This window comes from Eufriesea mexicana, unplaced genomic scaffold (assembly GCF_001483705.2).
Source record: "Eufriesea mexicana isolate 0111107269 unplaced genomic scaffold, ASM148370v2 scaffold124, whole genome shotgun sequence".
Lineage (NCBI taxonomy): Eukaryota > Metazoa > Arthropoda > Insecta > Hymenoptera > Apidae > Eufriesea > Eufriesea mexicana.
This window is the reverse complement of record NW_016908357.1, coordinates 2,240,980-2,251,734: the sequence shown is the minus strand read 5'-3', so window position 1 is coordinate 2,251,734 and position 10,755 is coordinate 2,240,980. Positions and strand designations below refer to the sequence as shown.

The 10,755-nt window shown below is 34.1% G+C and overlaps 1 protein-coding gene across 3 annotated transcripts in view; it reads right to left on the bottom strand.

Moving 5' to 3' along the window:
- Positions 1 to 10,755, bottom strand: part of Hrb27C (Heterogeneous nuclear ribonucleoprotein at 27C) — a 31,064-nt gene that overhangs the window by 17,091 nt on the left and 3,218 nt on the right. For 2 of the 3 annotated variants that reach the window (XM_017911262.1, XM_017911261.1), the window contains exons 4-7: positions 9,535 to 9,617; positions 8,607 to 9,000; positions 6,981 to 7,181; positions 4,802 to 4,957 (exon numbers count right to left, since the gene is read on the bottom strand). In XM_017911262.1, the coding sequence (XP_017766751.1) occupies positions 4,802 to 4,957; positions 6,981 to 7,181; positions 8,607 to 9,000; positions 9,535 to 9,617 (834 nt within the window). The remainder of the gene's footprint in view (positions 1 to 4,801; positions 4,958 to 6,980; positions 7,182 to 8,606; positions 9,001 to 9,534; positions 9,618 to 10,755) is intronic. The other variant, XM_017911263.1, reaches the window with a different exon arrangement.

Below are 10,755 nucleotides of genomic sequence, written 5' to 3'. Positions count from 1 at the left end.
GGGGGGGGGGGGGGGGAGAAAAATATAGAAGAGACACGATTAAGCGAAGTTATGAAATGCATGAAGAAATGGGAAAACGTTATTACGATGCACGGAACAGATTCCAGAGATATTAAATCCTTAAATGACTCGATAAAGAAACGGGGAAAATATTAAAACGTGCAAAAGTGTAAAAAGTGTAAAAATTACACATCTAACGTGTCGAAAAAGTTGAATTGTTTTCTTTTACTCTCCCTGTTGGTAGTGTCTTAAAAGTAACGAGGAATTAAATCTACGAGCTGTCTGTGGTTTTCAGTACTTAAATCTTAACGTACAATTATTATCTCTCTATACGAAAATAAGGAGTGCCTCAGTCCTATGTATCAACAATAAATATTTTACAGTAAAAACGATGCTTTTCCGCACGACACCGCTCATAAAATGATAATAAAAAAAAAGAAAGAAAGAAAGAAAAAACATTTCGCAAATGTTTCCTTCAAAATACTGAGTTCAGTGTCTACTTGTATGAAAGAACGAAAAGAAAAGGAAAATGAGATACCGACCTAAACATATAAATACAACGATACTCGAAGATTCTAACAGTAAGTGAAAAATCTTAGACAGGGAGAACATAAAAAGGTGATTAAAAAAAAGAAGAAAAAGAAAGAGGGGGGTGGGGGAGGGAAAAATAAAAGAAAAAGGAGGAAAAAAGACAGTAACAACCCTGAGAGCAAGTCGTAATCCGTAAAATTTACGAAATTACGACAGGTAGTAACAACGGCTAGAATCAAAGTATTTTTCCCTATTTGCTACGTATTACGTTAATTAGATGCATTATTTCTGTATTGAAAAATACTAATAATATTGCGTTAAATATAAATATATTATCTGTTATAATTATTAATCGTCAATTATTCGAGTAGTCCCGCTAGTTCCCGCTTTCCCGTCGTCATTTTGTGTGTATTTTTCAAATCCATTGCTACCACTTTCGCTTTATTATCTCGATACTATACTTTTCCAGCGTACTCTAAAATATATGTATATACAAGTGCGGCAAGGCAGCCATTTAACTTTGTATCATCATTATTTCTTTTTTTTTTTTCTCCCTTGCATTTCCCTTCCTTCACGCTAGAGTAATTTAATCATCCCTCTGAGACTCGTTAATTATAATATAAATTAATTTACCTGGCTTATCGATTCCAGCAAACACATTAATTATCGTTAACACGTCTATAAATCAAATGTTATAATCACTTTCTCCCAACGCTTTGCATACACTTAAAAATTCTTTAAATTTATACGCTTTAACTTTATTTAAAAATCGATAATAGTAAGGAATACAATAGTTAGTAGTAATAATTATAATCATAATCGATATACTAGTGGTTTTTCTTTTACGTTTCTTTATTATATTACTTTATAAAATAAGTTCTGAAAAAACAGCCGTAAAGATAAAAACTTTCTCTCTCTCTCTCTCTCTTTCTCTCTGTCTACTTAAATTTGCTGCTCTCACAGTCTTTCTCTCATCTTCTCTCTCGCTCACTTTCTCTCCCACTCTGTCTCTCTCTCTCTCTCTCTCTCTCTCTCTCTCTCTCTCTCTCTCTCTCTCTCTCTCTCTCTCTCTCTCTCTCTCTCTCTCTCTGCCTCTCAAGTAGGTATTAAATAACGTAATTATTTAGTACAACCACAAAGTCATCGCTTTCATTTTGTTTCTTTTTTTTTTTTATCTTTTTTCTTTATCTATTTTAGCATCTTATTAATTTACTATTATTTGGATGTTCAATAACTTGTGGCCTCTGTTTAATTAGTTTACTTCTTTATGCGCGTAGAAGTGTACGTGTTAAATGTGTATCTGTTGAGAGTACGTATGTTACGTGTTCGTGTAGTTACCATAACAATTAAGTTGTGTAAAAGGTAGTGTAAAAAGTGGTTTTCGTTTGATTGAGCTCCCTACTCGTCTTTTCTTGTCTTTAGTTTAGTCAGTAAATGTGTTATTGCGTTGATCCCAGAAGTTTCCACGAGTCGCGTCTGTTAATGCATTTTCTTCATCTCATTGACTTTTACGTATCCCTGTTTCTACGATACTACGCGATACTGTTAATTAACTGTACCGAATTGGAAATGGTAACGAGCAGTTTCAAACAGACATGCGAAATAAGTACAGTAGTTTAATTGATTTGAAAGTCGATCAATGACTAAAAGAATAAAAGCTTAAACGCTCACCGCGAGAGTTCGTGTTGACGAGAAATGAAAAGATAAAAATAATAAGGGGGGTAAAAATAAAAAAAAAAAAAATAAATAAATAAAAATAAAAAAAGAAAAGACCAAAAAATGGTAGTCGCAATAATTTGACAAGAAAAAGAATAGATGCCTATGAAGAGGGGAAAAAAAAAATAAAGAAAACCCTAATCGTATTGAGATCAATAATGAGGAAGCTTACACAAATTGCTGATCCATTATTAATTGTAACCTACTGATTAATATTGTGACCTCGTAAAAAATTTAAAATTACATTAGCGTAATACTTGCGATTCTTATTGACAAAGTAAGACACAACGCGACCCGCTCAGTAATAAACATGAGCATTTGAGAGCATTCTTCCGAAATATTCCTTGTTTAGAACTATGGTAAATCCTACAGAGTAAATACAATTAAGTCATATATTTAATCAGGTAGACTTTTCAGATCGACGCCCCCCGCCGAGTACACCGCACAAATTGCAAGTACCCCTCCCTCCATCCATTAGATATCATGATCTCTTTCATCTCTAATCATCTAAAATTTAAACACTTATAAGCATCATCGTACAATATTTGTAATTATCATAGACAGTAATAATAGTGTGTATAGTAGTGCAATCATAATGGTTGCAGTAGGAGCAGTCGCAACAGTAAATTGTGATAAATAGCTGTAAATAGTTTATAATGGTAATAGTAGTATAATAGTAATAATTATCATAGAAGTAATAATAATAGTAACAATAATTGTAGTCTTAAACGTGCCTAATAATTAACTATTATAAATCCGAGGTAAAAAATAAACTAGTTTCCATATTTGATGCAATATGGCCGTACAGAAACCTGTCTGACGGACCAAATGTTCTTATAATACAAATTTTTTTCTTTAAAAAATTCAGTATCTTTTTTTTTCGTTTCCTTTCTCGTCCTCTTCCTTCCAGAGACGATAAAAAGCTTTCGGATCAATGGAAATGGAAAAGGACCAGACAAACCTAAATTAAAGAAAGTCAAAAGCGAAGGAGAGTAGAAGAAAAAGGAACTAGACATTGACAATGTCTAAAATACTACTAGTGATACGACGTGAAAATAAAAAAGAAAAAGAAAAAAAAAAGGAAGAGAAAAAAAACATATGCTTAAGGAAACTGCACCCTGCTGTCATAGAGTTATAGATATACATACATCATATTAAAAGGATCTATTTATTTTACACTATCTCTCTGTAGTTTAGGTTATAAGTCAGCCTGTGTGAACACCTTACTTAATTATTTCATTAATTACTCGTTACGTTTTTTTTTTTTTTTTTTTTCGGTCGTTCCAGCATAACAACTATTTTAATAAATACGAGATCGTGGAGGGACGGGTGTCTCAAATGTGCAAGTCATTCGCCGACCTTCCACTGGAGACCGTAATATAGTATTTCTTTTATTTAATATTCTTATTTTCAAATTACCGAAGTGTTCACTAAAAGTATCAAAAAGGTGAACGAGCATCGAAATTTGTGCCATCCACTGAGAAGAAATTTCTCAAAACGAAATCTCATTCACCCCCGCTTAAATGCTGTTAAGTAATTAATGTTCAGCATTCCTTATTCTTTACACTCGCTTTATTTTAATGCTTTATTTTACTTATTCCATTCGTTCTAGTTTAACTCTTATAATACTTCTATGTTCCGCTTCCTACCCTCTATCCCAGTGCCATACAAAATTCGCTTGCACCATGGGTGTTCATCTTCATCCTAGCTTATTATTCATCTGTTTTTTGCTTGTATATTTCTGTCAGTTTATCTTTCTTTCAATGTACGGTTTCAATTATTTCTACTGCAGTTTTGAAACCCAACAAGATCATGGGCCGTTCTCGCGAGCGATCAATGAAATCAATGAAACTATAAACCTAACACCCTATTTTCCTTGACGCTTCCGTTTTACAAACTTGGACAGATGCATTTCTCTCTTTTTTTTTTGTTTTTTTTATTTTTTTCTTTTTTTCGTTTTTTCTTTAAGAATGCCAAAAACGATATGTGAAAAATTACTACGTTTGAAGGAGATTATTAAGAAACTGCAAAAATACGACCGCTCGCGAACGACATACTGGCTCGAACGAGACATTCTTTGCACGATAAATTTTCGTCGACTCCCTACCACTCCCTCCCTCATTCTCTCTCTCTCTTTCTCTCGAACAAGAGAGTCAAAGTAGCGATAAATGAAAATCTCGCGTACGACGTTTCGATAGAAAAAATAATCTTGTAAGTGGCAGTAAATGCTGCAAAAAAAAGTAGTATGAAAATCAGCGAAATTCCTCGAAACAATGGAGCATTAGGGTGCTGAAAATAAAATCTCTTTCCCATTACCGCCGAATATAAATAGACTCAAAGAATGTCCCAAGATTCGAGCACAGATTCTCACGATCAATGCGCAATATTTTATGTTTCTGTATGTCTCTGAATATGTAATATGAAATAACCCACGAGCAAGGCCAAGCCATTCAGCGCATCTCTCCATCACGGGTCAATTAAAATGGTCACGAGGTGGGCCACTCTTTGAAATCAAAGCCTTGCTGGGGTTTAGGGGCGCTGGCGGCATACCCACCTTGGTTGCTTTCTCCTCCTTGATACGAACGCTGAGGATAACTGGTGTCAGCGTAATTACCATATGCGGAGTACCCAGTATAATCCGGAGTTTTAGCTGAACTGCTACTGGACCCAGGTGCACCTGAGCCGGTGGTCTGTCGCGAATACATGTCACCTGCAACATTGATTTTCACCGTATTATCCAACTTCGCCACTTACCTCGTTTCGTTTATTCATAAGCTACGAGACTACTCTGCCCACGGAAAAGATACATTTTTGATACTCGTCATGGCAAAGATCGGCTCGCGGCTGGATAATCCGATTACTTTACGACCGAGTCTATTATGAAACTGTTTATTCGTAGACGGTGAATCATGACGGATAAAACGAAAGTATCAAAAATATACCATCTCTCGTTTCTACTTTCTATCACGAATAATTTGAAACACAAAGGAATTTTTACACATATGGGGATTATGTCATACTAAACAATAATGAGATCAGTACGTGCAATTGAAAAGCATCGTGAACAATCACAAATGTAATTTACGCGTTAATTTCGTAAGAGACTAATTACGCAAAACAAGCAGAGAACTGTACTGATCTCGAGAGACTAAAAACGAATTGATGTCTACCATTATCGAGAACATAAATTACTGCTCCGTTACGAAACTCGCAATAGATTCTATGAACTCTGCGGAACGTAAAGTTCGGTGAAAAAATAAAAAAAAAAGTAGCGAGAAGTATAAAAACTAAAAGGATTAATAAAATAAAAATAAAAAATGGAAAAAAGTAAAGAAAAAACAAAAATTTGCAAAAGAACCTAGTTAAAAAAAAATAAAGACTCGAATGCTAAGATATAGATTCGTCAGATACTACTAGACCATACAGGGAATGGAAGGAGCGAGAGTAGGATTGCACTATACTACATTACAGCAAGTTATTTTTTTATAAAATTCAAAATTTTTATATTCCTTTTTACAATGACATTACAATAGATCAAAAGAAACAACATGAATACACTTAAAAAATTATTTCCAAATACCTAGTCTACTCTAAAAATACCACAACTAAAGGAGTACTGACCAAATTACTAGTCTTGGGAGGTATTAAAAAACAACCAATGAAAGTAGAAAGAAAATACTTGTATTGGTTTACATAGGACAAAGAGTGATCGATTTCAAATTAAAAAATACAAAATTAGGAGTGATGTAGTGGATGAGTAAGTGCGAAATGCCGATGATTACATTACTACGATATTCACCAAATCTTGTCTAACGATTGTAAGCATAACAAATATTCTAAGCGTAGCTCTACCTTTAAATATATACTAATAGAAAACATATAAAATGATGTGATTTACAATTTTCGTAATCCTAGGTAGCTCTGTATTAAAACTAAGTATACTTATAATTTGTACAAACGAAAGTACATGCTATCGACATTCTAGACGCAAAAAGGAAATAAGCGCAGAGACACGTAAGACAGAATTACCAGATAATTAGGCAAACTAACGAATGTGCAAATATGAAGGAATCGGGAAACAGTGGAGGTTCGTATAAATAGGACAAAAATTTTATTCAATAAAAATAAACTTTTCTCTTTCGTTTACAACACAATTAAATTCTTCGGTTTCTCGTTCTTCCAACCCCAATGCATGAAAAGCTCATCTCTTGGTGAACTCCGAAAGCCAATTACATTTAATTAATTGTATGTTAACAGACAAAGGTATTATTAAACAGACGTTACATTCTTGGACGAGCCAAAGAAACACTTAACGATACAATAAATTTTCACAATAAAAAATACTGTTAATAAGCGAAGCATGATCTCGGTGTATCACGCTAAATTACAATCATGCCATCTCTCTTCGCCGCGTGCTTATCGATCGTTATTTAAAATCAAGATCCTGAATACAAACCTATCCGGACATGACTAACCATAAAAATTATCTAATGGGCTGATTATCTTTTAAAGAAAAAAAGAAAAAAAACGAACAAAAATTTAGGTTTTTAGTCCAAACAGAGTGAAAGAAAGAAAGAAAGAGAAAGAAAGAGAGAGAAAGTAAGAGAGCGAAAAATCGAGACGTAAAAGTAACAGATAATTTATAGCCAGGCTCGACTATGTAAAAATAGAGCTGTACGATGCGAAAGGGTGGAAAGAGGAAAGAGTTTGTTTGACTGAGCTTGAAGACTCACCCTGCGGGCCAGAGGGGTTCGAGTTGGAGTTGGGCTGCGAGGAGTTAGGCTGAGGGGGCTGAGGTGGTGGCTGGGTCCCAGGAGGGGGCCCGTTTTGTGGCATGTTCCAGGAGTTCCAGGAACCCCCGGGCCCGCCCCCCGCAGCCCCGCCAGTACCCGCCGTGGGCCCATAGCCCCCAGAAGCGGCCGCCGCCGGCCCACCTGCGATTATCAACCACACAAAACACGTGTCACCGACCACCGTTTTCTCTAAAGCTTTTTCTTATTAATTTCAACCGACCACTTCAGTGCCAAGTACGTACTAATCGACGCCGTACGACCCGAACATTTTCATTTATCAAAATTTACAACGATCAACGTTATAACCCACCCATGCAACGCGTTATTCGCGAGATTACCGCGCAAGAGAACCAAACATCTCCTCTTTCAACCATGAACTTGAAAAACGTTACACGATTATTCATCCGTAGTGCGAATCGAGAAGGGTAAAACCTTGCCTAAATGGACCTCCGTTCAAAGGCAGCTACAAATTATTTCGTTGCAACGAACAACGAGGACAAAGTAATTTAGAGGCATAGTTTTTCGTCACTCGTAGCGGTCTTGGCACTTAAATGGTTCGTTTTCACTTATGAACTGTCTTATAGTGTCTTTAATGTTCAATATCGTTTCAACTTAAATTTTCTGCTTGATTTTCTCGATAGATAACGCACTGAATCATAACTACGCGATAAACTGTTATTTACAATGTAAAGGTTTACTGCAAATATTTTGTATCACCGTTTTTAGAAACATTCATTTTCTACGGTATACAGCTATCTTGTGAGAAAAGCAAGCATAAACTTGATAGATAACATCATGAGGTTCGATGTTTCGGAAGTGTTTATTATCGAAAATATGTATTTCCATCTATTCAGACTCGAGGAAGGAAACATGGTGGTAAACTTTAAATTGCTTCACGATATTAAACAGTTGGCTTAACTATAAGGTAAAACGAGTAAACGCAAATTGTGGCTAGATAGGAAAATACGCGTCATTTTAAGAGGCATAGAAAAAGCAAGTAACGAGTCTGAACTGACATAATTTCGATATACACTTGATGATGTCCTATTGTATTCTCTTTCCATAATAACCTCCAGAGGGTATCAAAAAAATGATAATTGTGTACTATAGGTATTTGTTTTCTCATGTTCTTATCTTTATTTCTTCCTAACATCTCCAAGGAGGATGGAAGGGGAGAGGATAGGATCAAAGTTATTGTTAACCTTTATAACTATGACCTTATTGTATGTTATCCTTGAGAAAAATGCATAAACAAAATTGACGGTTCGTCACACGGTATTTCAATTATTGAGTATATTTGAAATTTGTAATTTAAAAGAGAACGTTACGATTGTCGTCGTTATTGGTATCGTTTAACAATAATTACGATCGAAAACGCTGTAGAATTATTACACACAACATCATAGAAAATGAAACCGTATTTCTAAATTTTTAACGTACTTACAACTAAACTTATCGAATATCTCGTTATCTCGAAATAAAACGAAATTTATTATTGCCTAAATTCTAAAAGTAAAAGATATGAAAAAAAGAAAACTTAAGTTGTACTATGTCTAAAAAACTCACCATAACTTCCGTAGCCTTGAGTAGCTGCTGTAGGCTGAACATTGTAACTGTTACCCCACTGATGGTGTGGTGGTGGTGGAATTTGTTGCTGTTGCGGAGGGCCAGGAGGTGCACCCCAACCCTGAGAGTTATACTGCGTGGTATATCCAGCAGCATACCCTCCAGTCTGAGGACTTGTACCCCAACCTTGATACTGTTGCATCATGTTTCCTGGCGGACCCATTGGGCCTCCCATCATCGGTCCACCCATCTGTCCATTTGGACCACCCATAGGTCCCATATTCCCACCCATTCCCATTGGAGGTCCACCCTGTTGAGGTGGTCCCCATTGACCTTGGTGGCTATCGTTCATTTTGCTAGAAGAATCTCGTGGTTCTGCACGTTTAATTTCAACCTGCAATCAAAGAAAGAAACGAAACAATTTGTATAAATCATTATCGTCCACCTTTCATAACTCGAATCAGTTAGAGATATCAAATAGGATCTCGATCTCGATCGAACGAAAGTAATCCTATTTATACCTTAATTTTTCCTTTTTTCTTTCTTTCTTTCTTTCTTTTCTTTCTTTTTTTTCTTTTTCTTTTTTTTCATGAGCATGTGTATAAACCTTTAAAACTCGCCAAGTCTTACATCAATTCTAAATATATTCTAATTTTTGACTTGCTATACAACGCATGTATATACGATATTCTAGACGTTTCACTCTTTTAAATTGATACTTATATAATAAGAACTAAACATACAATCGTTAAGAGTAACACAGTATGAGCAAATTGTGTAAAACAGAATAAGTACTATAACTAACATGATTATGTAAAACTATGCGGTACATAAGAATAAACTGCCATTAACATTCGTACTTATTATTATTTTACATTACAGTAATCTAGTGATATGTAATATATACTAGTGTGTAGGTATGCTATACCTGTTTTCCATTCAAGTTGACGAAATGCTCCGCTACGCATCGGTCCACAGCATCTTCATCCTCGAAACTTAGAAAGCCAAATCCTGTCGTCCAAACGTGAGAGAGTATATCAAAAGGTGCCCCATATATTTATACAAAAAATACATTTCTTTTATGTAACCCCAACTTTTTGTATCTTTATCATCATACCACCAACAGTACATTTTATTTATTCTTTTCTTTTCTGTGTATTTATTTGTACAAATTGATCGTTACATTAACTATTGTTTATCGTATTAATGATAATGATTGCTATTGATTTGGAAAAACATATTTTTGTAGCATTTTACATATAATTCTTTTAGTATCAATTGGAACATGCATTTTCTAAAATTTTGTAAATATCTATGGTACAGATGTTTAATAGTAGTATCCATTTTGAGTGTTCGTAAACTTAAAATACTTAATCTAGTAAATTTATGATGGCTGCTTTAAAGAAGCTTTCAACTATCTTTTGTCTGATGCGCAAAGAATATTCCTATATATTGTAAAATTATAATGTTAACATGTAAAACGTGGAAATGTTTTTGTCCTATTATGAAATTAATATTTTACTTGCAAAATAAAATTTCAAAAGACTATTGAAAGACAAATCCCTATTGTGTTAAACGAATATTTTTCAATGCATATCATCTGGATATAAATTGTGGAAAATAATACATCTTGTTAGAAAAATAAGATGTGCACAATAAAAATCTGCTTGTTGTATTCATTAAATACATTAACTTCTTGAATGCAGCCACCAGAAATGAATAAATATATAAAGAATAAAGGAGTAATATACCTATCTGAGTAATGAACATTTTTGAGATATTTAACTAAGATATCAATATTAAGACAGAAAATTTCCAAGTGAAAAAGTTATTAAAATTAATATCCTAATTTATTTGAACATGTGATAATTATAAATTATAGACTATAAGTAATTTTGTATACACGTATGGTATGGTTACGAATAAATATAACTAAATGAGTTTATTCAACGAATAAGTGGATAATACTAATAAAAAATCGAATTTACAACATATCTTACTAGTAGCTTAACTCGACTTAAGTTATGTACATTTTAACTTATGTACTTTATAACCTGATAAAGTCTTAAGCTATCCTTAATAAAACTTAGCCAAAATCACTATATGTATATGTATATGTATATGTGTATATATATATATATATATATAT